This window comes from Arachis duranensis, chromosome 8 (genome assembly GCF_000817695.3).
Source record: "Arachis duranensis cultivar V14167 chromosome 8, aradu.V14167.gnm2.J7QH, whole genome shotgun sequence".
Lineage (NCBI taxonomy): Eukaryota > Viridiplantae > Streptophyta > Magnoliopsida > Fabales > Fabaceae > Arachis > Arachis duranensis.
Genome location: NC_029779.3, coordinates 9531989 through 9552980, shown reverse-complemented (window position 1 = coordinate 9552980; position 20992 = coordinate 9531989). Strand labels below are relative to the sequence as shown.

At 36.1% G+C, this 20992-nt stretch overlaps 2 protein-coding genes and 1 long non-coding RNA gene across 3 annotated transcripts in view; 2 read left to right on the top strand and 1 right to left on the bottom strand.

Annotated features, from left to right (window-relative positions):
• Positions 1-3494: 3494 nt before the first annotated feature.
• LOC127741050 (uncharacterized) lies at positions 3495-5874 on the bottom strand. The gene is made up of 3 exons (XR_008001899.1): positions 5518-5874; positions 5359-5446; positions 3495-5263 (listed from the first exon to the last, which is right to left on the bottom strand). It is a non-coding gene; the product is annotated as an uncharacterized LOC127741050 (long non-coding RNA).
• Positions 5875-11380: 5506 nt separating this feature from the next.
• LOC107460647 (wall-associated receptor kinase 1-like) lies at positions 11381-15242 on the top strand. The gene is made up of 3 exons (XM_016079038.3): positions 11381-12322; positions 13626-13802; positions 14002-15242. Exons 1-3 carry the CDS (start codon positions 11392-11394, stop codon positions 15183-15185), a joined length of 2292 nt encoding a protein of 763 aa, XP_015934524.1. The 5' UTR covers positions 11381-11391; the 3' UTR covers positions 15186-15242.
• A 4900-nt stretch (positions 15243-20142) lies between these two features.
• LOC107460564 (wall-associated receptor kinase 3-like) overlaps positions 20143-20992 on the top strand; it is a 4558-nt gene continuing 3708 nt past the window's right edge. Inside the window, exon 1 of the mRNA XM_021130065.2 lies at positions 20143-20987. Coding sequence (XP_020985724.2) covers positions 20143-20987 — 845 coding nt within the window. The remainder of the gene's footprint in view (positions 20988-20992) is intronic.

Here is a 20992-nt window from a genome sequence, read left to right as displayed (position 1 = left end):
TCCCCAAAAACCCCACCCACCTTCAAAATTCAAAACCATTTCCCTCCCAAACCCACCCAAACCATTCGGCCATTTTCCCTGTAAATACCCCCCTTCACTCCTTCATTTTCACACATCACAACCACCTTCTTCTACCCTTGGTCGAACCCTATACACCCATCTCCTTCATTTTCTTCTTCTTCCACATTTTTCTTTCTTCTTTTGCTCGGGGACGAGCAAATACTTTAAGTTTGGTGTGGTAAAAGCATTAATTTTTGTTTTTCCATAACCATTTATGGCACCTAAGGCCAGAGAAACCTCTAGAAAGAGGAAAGGGAAGGCAACTGCCTCCACTTCTGAGTCATGGGAGATGGAGAGATTCATCTCAAAGGTCCATCAAGACCACTTCTATGAAGTTGTGGCCAAGAAGAAGGTGATCCCTGAGGTCTCTTTTAGGCTCAAAAATGGCGAATATCCAGAAATCCGACAAGAGATCCGAAGAAGAGGTTGGGAAGTTCTTGCCAACCCCATTCAACACGTCAGAATTTTAATGGTTCAAGAGTTCTATGTAAACGCATGGATCACTAGGAACCATGATCAAAGTATGAACCCAAACCCAAAGAATTGGCTTACAATGGTTCGAGAGAAATACTTAGATTTCAGTCCGAAAAATATGAGGCTAGCGTTCAACTTGCCAACGATGGAAGAAAACGCACGCCCCTACACTAGAAGGGTCAACTTTGATCAAAGGTTGGACCAAGTCTTCATGGACATATGTGTAGAATGAGCTCAATAGAAAAGAGACTCAAGAGGCAACCCGGTTCAACTAAGAAGACCAGATCTTAAGCCTGTGGCTAGAGGATGGTTGGAGTTCATCCAACGCTCTATCATTCCCACTAGCAACCGATCTGAGGTAACTGTGGATCGAGCCATCATGATCCATAGTATCATGATTGGAGAGGAAGTAGAAGTTCATGAAATTATACCTCTAGAACTCTACAAGGTGGGTGACAAGTCCTCACCTTTGGCAAGATTAGCCTTTCCTCATCTCATATGTCACCTTTGCTATTCAGCTGGGATTGTCATAGAGGGAGACATCCTCATTGAAGAGGACAAGCCCATCACTAAGAAGATGATGGAGCAAACTAGAGAGCCCATTCATGGCACTCAACAAGAGCATGAGGAAGTCTCTCATCAAGAAATCCCTGAGATACCTCAAGGGATGCAATTTTCTCCACACAATTATTGGGAGTAACTCAACACTTCTTTGGAAAGCTTGAGTTACAACATGGACCAATTAAGGGTGGAACACCAAGAGTACTCCATCATTCTCCATGAGATTAGAAAAGATCAAAGAGCTATGAAGGAGGAGCAACAAAGGCAAGGAAGAGACATAGAGGAGCTCAAGAGCACCATTGGTTCTTCAAGAGGAGGAAGACGCCACCCTCACTAAGGTGGACTCATTCCTTAATCTCTTTGTCTATTTATTTTTCTGTTTTCAATTTTTAGGCTTAATGTTCTATCTATGTTTGTGTCTTCACTACATGATCATTAGTGTCTAGTGTCTATGCCTTAAAGCTATGAATAAATTCCTTGAATCCTTCACTTCTCTTAAATGAAAAATGTGCTTAATTACAAAAGAACAAGAAGTACTTGGATTTTAAATTTTATCTTGAAATTAGTTTAATTATATTGATGTGGTGGCAATACTTTTTGTTCTCTGAATGAATGCTTGAACAGTGCATATTTTTTATCTTGTTGTTTATGAATGTTAAAGTTGTTGGCTCTTGAAATAATGATGAACAAAGAAAAATGTTGTTGATAATCTGAAAAATCATGAAATTGATTCTTGAAGCAAGAAAAAGCAGTGAAAAAAAAAGAGAGTAGCGAAAAAAAAGGGGCGAAAAGAAAAAGAAAAAGCCAATAGCCCTTTAAACCAAAAGGCAAGGGTAAAAAGGATCCAAGTCTTTGAGCATTAATGGATAGGAGGGCCTAAAGGAATAAAATCCAGGCCTAAGCGGCTAAATCAAGCTGTCCCTAACCATGTGCTTGTGGCATGCAGGTCCAAGCGAAAAGCTGGAGACTGAGTGGTTAAAGTTGTGATCCAAAGCAAAAAGAGTGTGCCTAAGAGCTCTGGACACCTCTAACTGGGGACTTTAGCAAAGCTGAGTCACAATCTGAAAGGGTTCACCCAGTTATGTGTCTGTGGCATTTATGTATCCGGTGGTAATACTGGAAAATAAAGTGCTTAGGGTCATGGCCAAGACTCATAAAGTAACTGTGTTCAAGAATCAACATACCGAACTAGGAGAATCAATAACACTATCAAAAATTCTGAGTTCCTATAGATGCCAATCATTCAGAATTTCAAAGGATAAAGTGAGATGCCAAAACTGTTCAGAAGCAAAAAGCTACTAGCCCCGCTCATCTAATTGGGACTAAGTTTCATTGATATTGTGAGATTCATTGTATGTTCTCTTCTTTTTATCCTATTTGATTTTCAATTGCTTGGGGACAAGCAACAAATTAAGTTTGGTGTTGTGATGAGCGGATAATTTATACGCTTTTTGGCATTGTTTTTAGGTAGTTTTTAGTAGGATTTAGCTACTTTTTGGGATGTTTTTACTAGTTTTTATGCAAAATTCATATTTCTGGACTTTACTATGAGTTTGTGTGTTTTTCTGTGATTTCAGGTATTTTTTGGCTGAAATTGAGGGACTTGAGCAAAAATCTTATTCAGAGGCTGAAAAAGGACTACAGATGCTGTTGGATTCTAACCTCCCTGCACCCGAAGTGGATTTTCAGGAGTTCCAAAACTTTAAATGGCGCACTCTCAATTGCGTTGGAAAGTAGACATCCAGAGCTTTCCAGCAATATATAATAGTCCATACTTTGCTCAAGTTTTGACGACGCAAACTGGCGTTCAACCGCCCCTTCTCTGCCCTATTCTGAAGTTAAACGCCAGAAACAGGTTACAAGTTAGAGTTAAACGCCCAAACTGGCATAAAAGTTGGCGTTCAACTCCAAGAGAAGCCTCTACACGTGTAAAGCTCAATGCTCAGCCCAAGCACATACCAAGTGGGCCCCAGAAGTGGATTTTTGCATCATTCACCTATTTCTGTAAACCCTAGTAGCTAGTTTTCTTATAAATAGGACCTTTTACTATTATATTTTCACCTTGGTATCTATCTTTGGATTATCTTTTGATCCTTTGATCACGTTTTGGAGGCTGGCCTCACGGCCATGCCTGGACCTTTATCACTTATGTATTTTCAACGGTGGAGTTTCTACACACCATAGATTTAGAGTGTGGAGCTCTGCTGTTCCTTGAGTATTAATGCAATTACTACTGGTTTCTATTTAATTCATGCTTATTCTTATTCTAAGATATTCGCTTGCACTTTAACATGATGAATATGATGATCCGTGACACTCATCACTATTCTCACTCATGAACGCGTGCCTGACAACCACTTCTGGTCTACCTTAGATCGAGCGTATATCTCTCAGCCTCCATTCCAAAAGATCGGAGTCTTCGTGGTATAAGCTAGAATTATTGGCGGCCATTCCTGAGATCCGGAAAGTATAAACCTTGTCTGTGGTATTTTGAGTAGGATCTGGAAGGGATGACTGTGACGAGCTTTAAACTCGCGAGTGTTGGGCGTAGTGACAGACGCAAAAGGATCACTGGATTCAATTCCAACATGATCGAGAACCAACAGATGATTAGTCGTGCGGTGACAGCGCATTGGACCATTTTCTCTGAGAGGATGGGAAGTAGCCATTGACAACGGTGATGTCCAACATACAGCTTGCCATGGAAAAGAGTATGAAGGATTGGATGAAGGCAGTAGGAAAGCAGAGATTCAACAGGAACAAAGCATCTATATGCACTTATCTGAAATTCTCACCAATGAATTACATAAGTATCTCTATCTTTACTTTATGTTTTATTTATCTTTTTAATTATTAAAACTCCATAACCATTTGAATCCGCCTGACTGAGATTTACAAGGTGACCATAGCTTGCTTCAAGCCGACAATCTCTGTGGGATCGACCCTTACTCACGTAAGGTTTATTACTTGGACGACTTAGTGCACTTGCTAGTTAGTTATGTGAAGTTGTGAAAAAGAAGTGAGATTGCAATTGTGCATACAAGTTGTTGACGCCATTGTGTATCACAATTTCGTGCACCAGCGTCCCTCTCATGCCCAACCAACTGTCATACGGACTGCCAGCGGCCTCATTCAGGTTTACATGTAGCTGGGGCTAGAATCCATGAGGGTCAGACATCTGCGACTGGTATCACGGCATATCATCCATATCTGGGCGGGACCCCTGCGAAACGTCCATCTGGAGCTGGGTCTCAGGCACCTAATCCTGTGGGATCTGCTGCTGAAAATATGGAGGGTCGTCATCCCGGATGAGATCTGCAAAGTCGAAATAGAACTGTGAACTCCTAACCTCGTAGTTCGTATCCATCGTGAAAGTCAGACCCGCCAGGTCATCAAACATCTGGCCATAGATGTCATGGTATATCTGGGAGCTCGAAACATGTGTAAGAGGAACCTCCTGGGTCTCCACCCCTGCATGCTCAGCGGGTCTATCACCAGGACCAATAGATGTGCCCCCTGATGAATCACCCCGACGCTGAGGACAGCCACACCGGACACGGTGATTGGCATGTCCGACTCCGTCGCCACCAGACCTGTCATCCTAAATCATGCCATCCAGCCATCGCCACTTCCGGTCTATAGCTTGAGTACCAACGCGTCGTTGCCGCTCGACGCGCCTGTTATCTGGCACGTCTGGCATGGGTACCCTAGAAGGAGCCCGTGTCGACCCTCTCTGAGCAACATCCTGTGAGATCTCCTCGGCCCTAGGATCGGCAATCAAGGAATCTGGCGACAGAAACATAAGGGCCACTCTATACCACCATCGTAGAAAGTCTGCAGACGGCCCGTGATCGGGCACCCGGGGGATACTCAGGACAGCATCGACCCTGTTCTGCCAACTAAGGTGCCATACCTGGTAGTAGCTCGGGAACCATCTGTCCCCACCCTTCCCATCCTTGGCATGGAGACAATCAATGTTCGAGGCCGGCTTAGGCTCGTGCTAAACGCCACCCAGCTGTGGCAGCACCCTATCCACCTGGTGCCACTCAATAACGGCGAAGTATATCAAGCAAGTACATGCACGCCATAACCGACTGTGCTCCTCTATGAGAATCTCTGAATGAACAACAACCATCACGTCGAGCGAAGCGTAAGGCTCCCAAACAATCTACAGATGTTGACAGAATACATTAATTAGTCTATTAACTAACAAATATATAGTTAAGTACTACATAAAAATTGAATCAAAATGAATAAACTTACATTTCGATCACCTAATCGGTCCAAAGCTAGGCGATACTGGATGACTCTCTCCTCCTTGCGGTCGGATGAAGGCAAGTAGGTGGCCCACCTAAACAAAAAGATGTTATACAAAGTTAACAGGTAGAATCATAATAAAAAAGGTTATAGTTCAAGCCTAACTGTACAAATATGTATATCTGGATGCCAATTGAAAGGAATACGTGTCGAATCCCCGCAGCTTGAGGCTAGGAAACCGCCAGAAAATCCATGACTGTAGTAGCTGCAGGGGGCCTGCCAAGTTTGTCACGTTTCTGTTGGCCACTCGTCACATGCAATGTTATAGCCAGGCTAACGCTGCCGACTCCCAGCTATAACTGCCCATATCATCAAGTCTCGCCACAAAGGGCAACCACCGTATATGAACCTAGTTTCCACTCTTGTCACTGAACAACTGAGTGGAAAGCAGCATCATAATATAAGCCTGTGCATATATGCGTACGGTCTCCTCCATAGCATCATCTGACAGCACCCTGAACCTCTCATGAAATCAGGTGAAGTGGACTGTATACTACTTCAGCATATTCTATGGTGGAAGCTCGCTAAACAATTCTTCAAACCACTCCCACACCAGTTTGCCTTCTTCCATAAACTTCTCAAAATCAGTAAGGCACCCGGATACAGATAAATAATTCACGGGCAACTCCAACTGGTATGCTACATCCTGCAGCGTGATAGTGCACTCTCCAAAGGGCATATAAAAGGTCTGCATCTCAGGACGCCACCTCTCAATGAAAGCACTAACTAAGGGCTCGTCCAACCAGAACCACCTAGCGTTGAGTCTCGCCAGGTGATACAAATCGGTCTTCTCCAGATATAGTACGATCCTGTCATGCAGAGGCATGTTTTGCTTCCTCTGGACACTATATATACACCTAGTCGGCTAGAGCATGTCACAGAAGAAACCAAACATATAAAAAACCCAACAGTAATTTATAGTCATCTACCACAAACACTACAATTTTAAAGTTTAAACTGGTAACATACAGTTCCTATTTTCTAATCAGAAAATTCAATGAAAGACATAAACGATTAAAATAATAATTTAAATACTACATTTTATGAATTAAAATAATAATTTAAATCTAAATTTAAATACATTAACTAACAATAACGAAACTAAAAATAACAAAAAAATAAAAAATACGAAAAATATTATACAAAATACATTAACTAAAAATAACCAAACTAGCTAACCTCTTCATTTATGCTCCCAACAACGTGCGCAACGCTATTGGGCCTGTATAGACTGCGTGCCTCCGCTATAGTCCTGGCTCCGATCTCAACTCAACTCAACTACTTTTCTCTCTTTTCCTCTCTACTCTAGAAAACCACTACTTCTCTCTCTAGAAAACTTTTTTTTCCAGCACAAATGTAATCCGCGAGACCCCGTTAGCGTATTTATACTAACGCATAAACCGCTACACCCCTCTCGCGGTTCATGCACATTTGACGCCCACACGTAAACCGTGACACCCCTGTCGCAGTTTATGCTCATTTCTCATTGCACATAAACCGCGACACCCCTACAGTGGATTACGTATATTTGTAAACTGCGGGACCCCTGTCACGGTTTACATAGATTATGGAAAAAATGCATTTGGTATCCATTTTTTATTTTTTGCATTCTGGTAAAATTGGGTTTCATATTATTTATTATAGTAAATTGCGCTTTTAAATATTAACAAAATTATTCATTAAAAAAATAAAACTAACAATATATTTATGAAAAATAATTTTCCTTTAACAAAAATATATAAGGATATAAGTTATCGAATCGGATAGAAAATTATCACAAAACTAAATCCAAATTTATAATAACTAATTTAAAAATCGAAACAATCTATTTTTTAGTTTGTTTTTTGTATAAAACCAATCAATTCAGTTTGGTTCAATTTTTAAGCAACTTAATAAAAATCGAACCAAACCAAGAATTAACACGCAATTCTAATATTTTTATTATTTTACCTTTTAATCTAATATCAAAATCTCTAATCCTAAGTTAGTGACTTACTCATATAGGACGCAATGCCTTCCTCCCTCGTTTTTCTTCTTCTGAATCTCAGAATCTCCCTCTGTCCCTCTATTATCCTCCATAGCGCCTCCCTCCCTCCATTCGTAGATTCGTAGATCGTAGTGCCTCCCTCCCTCCTCCTCCATATGTGGCCTCCTTCATCTTTCAACGCGACAATTTTCTCCATTATTGTAGTCGTAGCAGAAACCGCTGTCACCAAGTACCTCTCTATTGCCAAAAAGTCATCACGCTCACCAAATATCCTTCCCGGTCACCGAGAATCCCATGCTGGCTTATCAGTTGAGAACCCCTGGTTTGTGCTATCATCAAGCCCTTTCCTGTAACTTAACAATGTTTTTTTTTTGAAGGTCAATATATTCATCAATTTTTGGAATAAAAATTGTTGTTGTTGTTGGAAATACTTCAATACTTAATATTAATGGTTATATCTCTAATATTCCCCCTCAAATAAGAGCCTCTTTCGGTTTGTTTGATTGTTTGCATAGGCTTTCTTTTTCTCTTTTATTTGCCTTATGCTATTTTTCACTTTTGGGGTTCATCAAGGATCGAACTCTTGACCTTTTGGACATAGAGCTCTAATACCATGTCATGAAACTACTCATCTCAAAAACTTAAGCTGATAGAAGAAGGTAACATTAATGGTTATATCTCTAATAAACTTACATAATAATTTGTTGCTAGTCCTAATTTTTTGTGGCAGGTACTGTAAAAACAATAATGCTCCACATCCATATAAAAAATACATGGATGTTATCCAAGTCTTTTTTGCTATATGCGCCTCTTCCTTCAAATCGTTTGTGATTCATGCGCTACATATAACGTAAACCTTCTATGACCTTTGCTCAATCTAAACCTTCTTCTTCTCTGCTCGCATTATAGGCTTCGTCGTTCTCCTCTGCTCGCGTTTTCTTTCTTGTTCGTGTTCTTCTTCTCTACTTGCGTTCTTCATTATGGATATGGATTGACTTCAACGTAATAAGTTTCGTCGTTCTTCTTCTTCTTCGATCTGGACTTCTGAATTAAAATAATGAATGAATCAACTTCAAATAAATCAGTTGAATGAGAGTGATTTGGATTATTCTTTTGAAACGAATCAATTTGATGGGGTTTGGATTATTCAATTTTGAATCAAATTCAATGGAATGTAATTGCTAATTTTATTTGAATTTAATTGAATGACGGAGGTGTTCTGAATCTGAATTGAATTGAATTGATAATATCTAAATTATAGACAGAGGTGTTCCGAATTTGATTTTGTATAATGGATTATGTTTCGTTCACTAAGTACTACACAATTGTTTCACCGTGAGTACGTGTTTCGGTTCATCATGCAGAAAGCTGTTTGAATTTGATTTTATATAATAGATTATGTTTTGTTCACTCGGTACTATAGAATTGTTTCACCGTAATGACGTTTTTGGTTCATTATGTAGAAAGCTAGTTGAATTCAAATTTATATAATAGATTATGTTTCGTTCACTCACTACTATACAATTATTTCACTATGAGTACCGTATTCGGTTCATTATGCAGAAAGCTATTTGAATTTGATTTTATATAATGTATTATGTTCCATTCACTCAATACTATACAATTGTTTCACCATGAGTACGTGGTTCGGTTCATTATGCAGAAAGCTATTTGAATTATATTTTATATATTGTATCATGTTTCGTTCACTCAGTACTATACAATTGTTTCACCATAATGACGTGTTCAGTTCATTTCTGTTATGCACAATTCAAAACTCTTCCCCCTCACCTTCTACTGCTTTTTCATCAGAGAGAGAATGAGGGAAAGATAAAAAAAATATAGCAGCAACAACAACAAAAGAATGACGATAAAGAGAAAACACGTGAAGAAGAAGGAACGCGAAAAAGAAGGAGAAGAACGAGGAGGAGGAGGTGGAACGCGAAGAAGAAGGCATGCGTAATAGATGTATAACATTATTGCTATAAAAATTTGTTATTATAATTTATTATTATTGTTTGAGAACAGATTTTTTTTATAATTCTTGTTGTTTGGTAACATTTTTTAAATAATAATTTGATGTACGTTGTTCATTTGTTATATCTATATGTATGCAGTCAACAAATAATGAATCCACACTTAAAGTTAGGTATGCAAAAAAATAAATAAATAAATTGAAGTTCTTTTCATAAATTATGTGCATTACTTTATAGTTTATAATTTATATTAATTTTTTTGTTTTATTTTGTAAAAATTACACCAAAAAAACATAATGATAAATTTGGTGTAGTTTCAAATTAATCATGGTGGTTAATTTTGTTATTTGGTTCTAAAGTGTGTTTGTTGATTTATAATTTGGTTTTAAGATGATATTTGTTAAACATTTTTAAATGCGTTTGTTACTTTGTTTTATATTTAGTTATTGTGTTTGTTTTATGTTTGGTTATTGAGATAGATTGAAATTATATTGAATTTAAAGATGATGTCCTCTTGTTATTTTATTTTTTTAACTATTTTTAAACTTTATTTTACTATAATTAATGATCTGTTTAATTAAAATTAAAAAAAAAACTGACCGAACCAAATTGCTTTTGATTAAGTTCGGTCAGTGTAAAAACGACAAACAATTGCTTGATGGTAATCGATATTCAGTTAATTTTTAGTCTAAAATCGAACTGAAACCATAACACTCCTAAAAATATTCAATTTTTAGTTAACTACATTAAAAAATAATCTAAAATTTCTATACTACCCTCCTCGTTACTTTCTATTGTCATCTTCCTCACATCCTCATTCTCTACAAGAGAACACTGGTAGTGATTGTGAGTGATACAGTAAATAATAATAGTAGGCACCCAAAAATTAAAGACGACTGATTAGAAGTGCTAGCTGTTCAACGTTGAAGTATCTAACGGCAGCGAGTGTGTCGAGGATGAGATCAATGGCAGAGGAACAATGGGTGTGCCAGCAGCCTCTCTTGTTGCAGTTGGGGCAGGGCTCGTGCTTCTAAGGAATTATGGGTGGTAGAATGGAAAGGGTTAGAGGGTGGCAACAGCAGTGGTTGGGTGGGAAGGAATGGTGTTGATTAATAAGAAAGAGAAGAGAGTGTTGATGGCGATGGTGAAGTGGATGATTCGGGTGGAGAGATAGTGTGATGACCTATGAGACGGATACCGATATGGACATGGGACACGATACGACATGAGATACGTCGACATGCAAATTTTAAAATCTTACATGACACCGGGACACGCATCTATTTAAAATATTTTTTGTTTTAATAAATAATAATATATATTATATCTAAATTTATTTTAAGAATATATGTTAAGAATAAGACTAGACACGCTGACATGTGATGATATTTAGGCGTGTTCAGGCGTGTCCGGAGAAGAATTTTTTTATTTTTTATTAAGATAAAGTTGGGCACAACAGACACGCATGTTGGACCAGTGTCGGTAAGTGTCGTGTCCGAAATGTGTCCGACACACGGATACGACAGCGAAGTGTCCGTGCTTCATAGACGATAGTAGTAGAGTTTTAGATAAACAATGATCATCTTAAACAATATGAACAACCACCAATCAAATAAAAACACATTACACCTCTAAATTTTAATATTAAAATAAGCATTCGTACACCTAATGAAACGAACATCCAATATAATATATTTATTATTTACATTGTTTAATATTTTCATTGTCTACCTATATTTTTTCTAAAAATAATTATCTTTTATGTGAGTATAATTTTTTTTTTTGATAATTTTATCGATATTCTGAATATTTGTGGATAAAAATATTTATTTTTCTTAATTAAAATTAGTTAATTAGTTAAGATTTAAAATTTGAAAAAGAAAAAAGTTGACTAGCTTGTGGAAGACTTGAAGTCAAGTCTTGTGAAATTGGCAAAGAAAGTGATTTGTGTTTAAATGTGATGTTGTGGATAGTAAGGAGCACATACAGAGATAGAGGAAGGTGATAAAACAAACCATGTGTGGTATACATTCATCAAAGCTGCTTCTTCTTCTTGTTCTTTTGTGGATGGTTTGTGCAGCAGAAGCACAATTAGGCCTAAACTGCCCATCAAGTTGCGGCAACGTCAGCATTCCGTTCCCGTTTGGGACCACCAGGGAGTGCTCCCTCACCCCCGAATTCCTCATCAACTGCACCAACCATGGCCCTTACTTGCCCTCCTACTTATTGGAATACAACGACTATGACTTACAAGTGCTGAACATATCTGTGGACGACGCCGAACTCCTTGTTTCGTTGCCGGTAGCCAGTGATTGCTACTACAACGACACCACAAGCATGGAACAGGACAAATTCTTGAATGATGAAATCGAGTGGCAGTTTAATTTTGGAAATTATAGCATCTCATGGAGCCGAAACGAGTTCACAACCGTTGGTTGTGACACACTGGGATTAGTGTTGACACAGGATTTTTCTGGCGATCTTAAACCCCATGTTAAGACATGCCTTTCTTACTGCGAAGATCGCGCTGATGCAATGACTGAGTCCTGTAATGGCAGTGGTTGTTGCCGTAGTGACATACCCAAGGCCGATGTCAAAGAAGAAGTGTTAACGGGAATCTCTTATGGTTTTGAAAACTCGCTACTCAACAACAGTCATACGATTGAGTACAGCCCTTGCGGTTATGCGTTTGTGGCGGAGAAAGGACGCTATGACTTTATGTCCGCAGATCTGAGTAACACGAAGTTGAGCAATACTCAGTTCCCGGTGGTGCTGGATTGGAGTGTTGGGAACCAGACCTGTGAAGAAGCCAAGAAGAATTATTCCAGCTATGCATGTAAAGGGGCAAACACCACGTGTCAGCCTTCAGAGAAGCGTCCTGGTTACCTATGCAAATGCCTTCCTGGTTTTCGGGGTAACCCTTATCACGAGGATGGTTGCCCACAAGGTATGTATTTTGGCTCGCCACACCACAATTAGTTACTCTTCTAGTATTTTTCAAAAAATAATTGTACATAAAAAAATTGTTATCACATACATCTTCAATTAATATATTAGTATAAGAGTTATAATATGTACTTTGAATATCTAATAATTTTTTTAGATTTTGTATTTAAATATATATTTTTATACAAATAATATAATTATTCAACTATGTTACGTGTATATCAAAAACAGCTATTAAAGTCAGCTATCAGTATAAAATACATGTTAGAATATAAATATACATTAAAAATAAATTAAACCAACACATATATTTATACATAAATACATTAGTAGTTAATTTTAGTAACAGATTTTGATGTACAAATAATATTTTTTTGATAATTATTTATGTATAATTACTTTTTTTTCCAGTACATTTGCCACAATATATTATTTGATTTCATAACATCAACTTTTTACACATTATTTATTGATACCCATATTTAGTTAAACTCAAAACTTCATCCAACATCACACCTAATAATACTACTGTTTCACGGCATACCTGAAATGATCTGAAAGGTGTTTTGGACTTGAGAAAAAGTTTGGAAGTGGTGACAAAGGTGCTGTAAGTGCTCTCATATCATGTATAAGTTACTCAGAGTCTTACACATGTTTATAAAAATTGGAATAGAGAAATATCTGAATAGATGAGGTATTTATAAAAATGGTGATGACTTAATCATTATTTTTGAATCTCTCCTCTTGTAATAATAGGTAGTTTCTTTTTTAATATTTAAAAAGTTATCCCATATAAAAATAGTTAGTAATCTGTGGATAACCTCTAAAGTAGTAGGGTGATAAAATATTATTTGTTGTGCAAGCCGAGTCGAACATAAGTTGTGGGGACTGTGTATGGGTAGATTATATGAGTGAATTATTACTTTTAACGTTTTGCTGTTTCGGTAGATGCAGAATTGGTGCATATCTGAATCATTTTAAGCTGTAAAAGTGTAAAGTGCAGTACTCTTTTGGAACTCTGTTTTCCTTTTCCTCTATCATGTTTGAGGGCTATTCATACAATTCTCTTATTTGGTTGAAACATTCAATATGTGAACCCATTAATATAACTATTTTCTTTATATTATTACTTCTGCGAAAAGGTTGTTAATAGTAATGCAACTTCACATGATAATTTAACTATAGAACCTTTTCGCTTAAAACCGACTCCTCCTTACCCATTCTGTGAAAATCATATGCAATAATATTCAATTCGTATATATATCGTCATAATTAATAACTAAGGCATTACTCCTTCCTTTCAGATATTAACGAGTGCGATGGACTCAATGATTGCGTCGAACACGCAACATGCCTCAACGACCCACCAGGAAGCTACACGTGTAAGTGTCCAAAGGGTCTCAAAGGAGATGGGAGAAACAGTGGAACAAAATGCCAAAAGCCCAAACCCGACACACAGATCATACTCATAATTGCGTTGAGTGAGTCAGCCACAACTATGTACCATTATTGTTTTAATTAATTTTTCTCGGTTATTCCATATATGGTGGAGCTTATAAGCTTAGAGAAAAAAAAAGTTTTAGGATGCCAAAGAGATTGTGTTTACTATATAAAAGATAGATTAGATAATAACTAAGTTGATTAAATTAACAATAGTTAACAAATGATTGTTGTGTCCAGGTATTAGTGTGTGTGTGATAGCCTTACTCGTGGCGTGCTCTTCCATTTACTGCGCTTTGAAAAAGAGAAAGCTGATTAAAATGAAAGAACACTTGTTTCAACAAAATGGTGGGCTATTGTTACAACAACAAATTGCAACACATCATCGAGGATCAACTCAAACAGCTAAAGTCTTCAGTGTGGAAGAGTTAAAGAAAGCCACCAACAACTTCGATGAATGCAATGTCCTCGGCCAAGGTGGTCAAGGAACCGTTTACAAAGGACTCTTATTGGACAACAGAGTTGTAGCAATCAAAATGTCAAAAATCAGTGACATTAGTCAAGTTGAGCATTTCATCAATGAAGTGGTTGTACTCTCCCAAATCAACCATAGAAATGTGGTTAAGCTCTTGGGTTGTTGCTTAGAAACAAAGGTTCCCCTGCTTGTTTACGAGTTCGTGCCCAATGGTACTATCCATGATCATCTTCATGGTTATACACAAATATCATCAAAGCTTACATGGAAAGTAAGATTGAGAATAGCGGCAGAAACTGCTGGAGCCTTGGCTTACTTGCATTTTGCAACTTCCATTCCCATCATACACAGAGATGTCAAAACCAGTAACATACTCCTTGATCGTGATCTAACCGTAAAGGTTTCCGATTTCGGAGCTTCAAGGATTGTTCCTCTTGATAAAACACAGATAACCACATTGGTGCAAGGAACATTAGGGTATCTTGACCCTGAATACTTTCACACAAGCAAGTTGACTGAGAAAAGCGATGTGTATAGTTTCGGAGTCGTGCTGGCAGAGCTACTTACGGCGAGGAAAGCACTCTCTTTTGATGTGCCTGAAGATGAGAAGAACCTTGCAAAACACTTTGTGTTTTCAATGGAAGAGGGACGTTTACTTGAAATTGTGGAGAAGCACATCGTAGAAGAGGCAAAAGGGGAGGCACTTGTAGAATTTGGCAATATTGCATTGAGATGCTTGAAGTTGAAGGGAGAGGAAAGACCTTCAATGAAACAAGTGGCAATGGAACTTGAGAGACTTAGAGTTGAGGAATGCGGCAACAACAAAGTGATTATTGCATCCTCATCTGCCTTTCATGTTGAAGATGGGAGTGGTGTAATAAGTGATATTAGTACTGGGGTTGATGCTTTAAACCTAGATTCCATGTCATTATTGGGTAATGGAAGATGACAATGCATGTTAATATTTGTATAACCAATAAGTTTATATCCATGCATCTTTAATTTACTCAAGACTTATTTGCTAATGCATCTTCAAATAAATAATTGATTGTTGTGTATATATGTGATAGGCAGGTTTGCATTTCATTTGAATCTTAGCTTCATGCATCAATAATTAATGAATAACATGGCGTTAAGTTTCATAACTTGTTAAGCGGCGTTCATGTTGATCTCCTCTAACAAGTAGTTAGAAGTTAGCTATATTTTGCAACTACATACTTTCAGTTTTAAGAAACTACCTTCTTCTTTGTTTCTTAGATTTGTTGTGTATAGTTAGAAGGAAGGTTAGCTTGTGGCTATATTATAAGGTTAGCTTAGCTTGGATCCTACACTATGATTGAGGCTGACACAATCTTCTTTCAATTTTTCTAATGATTGAAGAGCTGATTTTTTCAATAATGAATGAACCTTACTGATGCATGCAATAATCATGTAAGCAAAGGCTGCTAGTGTTTGTGCTAAATTGCCAAACAAGAATCAGTGGTGCGAGGTGGTCAATCAGGTAAAATAATTGCACACACAGAACACGCCTACGGCCTTTGACGTGGGAAATTAAATTAAGGGAAAAAGACATATAGGTCCCTTGATTCTTTAAATTTTTGATAAATACATCCCTAACAAAATTTAAATATAAAAAAGTCGCTGACTTTAACAAACGGAGGACAATTTAGTCCTTCCGTCTATTTGCCTCTCATACACCAAATGGAACTGGCTGACGTGGCTGAAACGGCGTCCAGGTGTCCGTTACGGTGCCACGATGGAAGGAAAATAAAGTTCGAAGGACAAATAAGTCCTTGACGTCATTTTACAAATAAAGTTCGAAGGACAAATAGGTTATTGAGAATTTTTTTTTCAAAATTAATAAACTCCTTTCCTAAATTCTCTCATTTACCTCTCTCAATTTTTATATTTCTCTCTACTATTTTTACTCTATATATAATTATATTTTATATTAGTAATTTGACAAATCAAAATATGTCATTTGATTTTTTTACAATTAAAATAATTTTTTATTTGCGGATATCTTGGTCTTCTTAGTCATAAATTTTTGTCAACTTACGACTTTTTTGTAAAAGTAGTTTGATTTTATAAATCTTTTGTGTCATGCATAATTTATACTGTTAGAACAAAACGAACTATAATTTAAAAAAAATTATTCTCGTAATGTTATTATGGATAAAAATATTAGTTCTAATATAATACACAAATGCATTAATGCTAACTTAATACATGAATGATGCACAAATGAACTAATGCTAACTTGATGCATAAATGAACTGATGCTAACTAATGCTACTGATATGATGAAAAATGAACTAATGCAATTTAACAAATTCTAATATAATACACAAATACACTAAAACTGAACTAATGCCATTTAAGAAAAAAAGTAGAAACAGAACAAGTCCAATTTCTACAATTTTAATACAAATAATTAAATTACAGAATATAACAAGTTAACTAGATTTCAAAATACAAGCATAATTTTATAAACTAAATTCTCATAATAGAAACATAATAGAAGTATAATGAAAAAAAATTTTCAAGGACCTATTTGTCCTTCGAACTTTATTTGCAAAATGACGTCAAGGACTTATTTGTCCTTCGAACTTTATTTCCCTTCCAGTGTGGCACCGTAATGGACATCTGGACACCGTTTCAGCCACGTCAGCCAATTCCGCTTGGTGTATGAGAAGCAAATAGACAGAATGACTAAATTGTCCTCCATTTATTAAAGTCAGAGACTTTTTTGTATTTAAATTTTGTGAAGAATATATTTATCAAAAGTTTAAAAGGTCAGAAACTTATCTGTCTTTTTTTTTTTAAATTAAAAGCAAAGTAAATAATAAAGATTACTTGCTAGTTCGATTAGAAAATTAGTCGTAGTAAACGAGTGTCAATATTTAATTTGTTAGTCTAATACTATTTTTTAATAAGCCACACATTTTTCTTTTATAATTTTGTGGAAACTCCAACTATGCCACATCCCCACGTGTATATATACAACTATTTCTGAAAAGTGCTCGTGCTAGCACTGCGTGCTCATATTACATGAGTTGTATGTTAAAATAAAATTGTTTGAAAAAATAATAAAAAAGTCTGAAATAATTTAAAATTATTTTATTTTCTTTAATTACTTACTATGAAGCATGGATATTTTATTAAATTGTCATATTTGCTAAACACATTTTATATATACACGACATTTATCAACATACTTATTCGATACGCTGTATCCAACTGTGTTTTAATAAAAAATAAAAAAAATTTGAATATATTTAGACACTTTTAAATACTATCAATTGTCAGCGTGTCGAGTTTTATTTTTAACATGTATTCTTAATTAAAATGAGTTTAGAAACAATATATATTATTATTTATTAAAATAAAAATATTTTAAATACTTTTAATAATTAAAAAAACATTAAAAATAGTTAAAAAATTATTTTATATTTTAATATTAATAAAATATTAAAATATCATTATAATTTATTATCTAAAAAATATTTTATATTTTATATATATTGATGTTCCTGTATCATATATGTTAAAATATTTGAAGATATAATAATCACCCACGTTTATAACCAATAGCAATGATTATTATGCTGCATGAAAAAATAAAATAAGGTAAAGTAGTTATATAAAGTAACCATATATATAATGTTATATCTGTTTCTCTTTAGCAATCTTGCAAAATCTTTATTTTGATCAATTCAAGAATGAGTAAAACTAGGGAACCAAAAGCATACCAGTCAAAATCTAGTCAAATATCTTTGAATAAATTCAAAATCTCTACGAGTTAATATATATGGATGTTTCTTCTACTAAGTATCAGAATGTTTCTTTTTCATACTAAATGGATGTTCTTTTATATATTTTTTGAATTTTTTTGTATTGCAAATGTGAATATCTATTTCTTTAAGAATTTCATATTTTTTTTAAATTTTATAGATATTTAATTATTTTTACTAAAATATAATTAGATGTTTCTTTTGTTAAGTATTAGGATGTTTTTTTTCATATTAAATGAATGTTTTTTTGGTGCTGGACCTGTGTAGAAGCTCCACCCCTGAGAAGGCTGCGCTGGTGGCTACTGCACCCAACACACAACAAGAGAGTCTTCACCAGCTGGAGGACCATGTGCTGCACAATCTTGATTGGGACTCCATCATGAAGGACCTTGGATTCCACGAAAACTCCAACCCATCCTTGTTCAAGACCACCCTCCCTAATGTCCCTGACTTCTCTCCTTCCTTCGACCCACACTTCGAATTCCCAGACATCCAAACCATATCCTACAACTACGCCAATGCCACTGCCACCCTCGACCGCCTCCTCCACGACACCTCCAATAATTCTCCCGCCACCGGCTTCGATTTCATAGAGGAGCTCATCCGTGCTACCGATTGCTTCGACACCAACCACCTCCACGTTGCTCACGTCATATTGGACCGACTCAATCAACGCCTCCGATCCCCTATCGGTGCAAAGCCTCTCCAACGTGTCGCCTTCTACTTCAAGAAGAGGAGTGGGTTGCGGTGGGGAGGCGGAGAGAGTCTGACAGTGAGAGAGAGGTCTGTGTGTGATTGTTAGAAATAGGTAGGTTAATGTGAAAGAGAAGAGAAAGGTATTTATAGGTTTTAATTAGGTTTACTTAAATTTTCTAAATTTTAAATTTAAAAAATTTAAAATTAATTATTAATATAAATTAATATGATTTTGTTTAGTTTTTGGCTGATAACCTTTTGGTTGCATATACTTTTCCTTCAAGAATAATTATATTAATTAATCACGTTTACGAAACTCCAATAATATTCGAGGGTTACCATGCATGTGTAGGTTTCTAAATTGTTCATTACTGTATTACTGTTTGATTTTATTAGTCCAAGCTTTTTGGAATCGCTTATTACTTTTTTGTCTTTCATCTCTTGTCCTTGTCCTTGAGGACTAAATAGAGGTGTTCAAAAAAAAAAGCAAATAAATAAGAAACGAATATCAGAATTCAGAACCAATAATAATCATTCTTCAAAGCATGTAGGATGCTTATACAATCTTAAAGATTCTGCTACAGATAGCACAACACTCAAAATTAATTAACATAACAGAATGCATGAATAATAATTTCTTCTGAATAATGGTTCTAATATTACGAATCTAAAACACTTGCTGGAATCCCAAATATATATAATATTGTAAAATGAACATATTTACAATGTCATGTGAATCCTCCTGCTCCGATCCCTGTTTGTGCATCTTGTTCTTTAATGAAAGAGTAGGCTTTCAAATTGAAAAAGAAAAAAGAGAAGTAGAAGAATATAATATGTTATTAGAAATAATGTTATTATTATAATAAGAACACATGTGTAATATGTTTGAATAAAGCATGGTGAGAGGACTACCAGCTACCACTAAATAAAGGTAGTAATTTAATTATAGGAAAAGTATAATATTAAACAATATGAATAAATAGATATATTGGATGTTCATTTTACTAGGTGTATGGATGATTATTTTAATATTAAAATTTAGATGATTAATTTAAAAGTGTATTATATTTTTATTTGATTGGTGGTTGTTTATATTGTTTAAAATGATCATTATTTATCTAACACTCCTCTTAACTAATATTATTAAAGTTGTGGTCTGTTATGTGGAGGAAATCTTTAAAAATATTAGAGAGTGATTAGAATCGTTTTTAATTATTAATCTAATATTTTTAGTTTAGTAATTTAACATAATTTAGTTTATATTTTTAAATATTAATAATAAAAAATAATAAATGATGATGATTCTCTAACATTTTTTAAAATTATATCCTAGGAGAGAGAGAGGAAATTAAAAATCAGGATAGAAAAGATGTGAGAACAAATTAAAGTGGTGGGGGATATGCATCATATCCCTCCATGGATGGGGTTCACACAGGGAAAGTGCTTGGTAAATGCATGGTACCAGGTGCTGGCAGAAGCATGAAAACATTGACCATTGTTGATTACTATATATATGCATCATGTTACAGAGAGAGTACTATAGTAGAAAACACATACATACATACATACATGGCTATTAATGTAAAGCTTCCGCTGATGCTTCTTGTTGCTGTTGCAGCTCTCCATTATTGTGCAGCAGCTAACTGCACACGTAGCTGCGGCTCTGTGAGCATTCCATTCCCGTTTGGGACCACAAAGGAGTGCTCCCTGGCCCCCGAATTCCTTATCTACTGCACCAAACATGTCCCACACTTACAAGACAATCACCTGCGTCTGCGAAGCATCGACGTCGATCACGGCGAACTCCGCGTTTCCTTGCCGGTAGCCAGTGATTGCTACTTCACCAACAGCAGCAGCAAGGGGGGAAAGTTCTTCAACAATGAAACCGATAGGAGCGTGTTTCTGGGAAATTATTATAGCATCTCAACGAGCCAAAACTTGTTCACAACGGTTGGCTGTGAAACACTTGGATTAGTGGTGGGAAGTGATTCAGAGGCAGAGAGAATGAGACCGTTTCCTAAGACATGCTTATCATACTGCGACCGACGTAAAGACGCAAAGGATGGGGAGTGCACCGGAACCGGTTGTTGCAATACTTCTATACCCGATGCCTCACCACAAGGCTTATCGTACATTTATTATTCTTTTGAGAATTCCATTTTGAATAACAGTGAAATATTCGTTGACTTCAACAACCCTTGTGGTTATGCTTTTGTGGTGGAAAAAGGAGAGTACAAGTTTGACACCACACATCTGAAACAGTTGG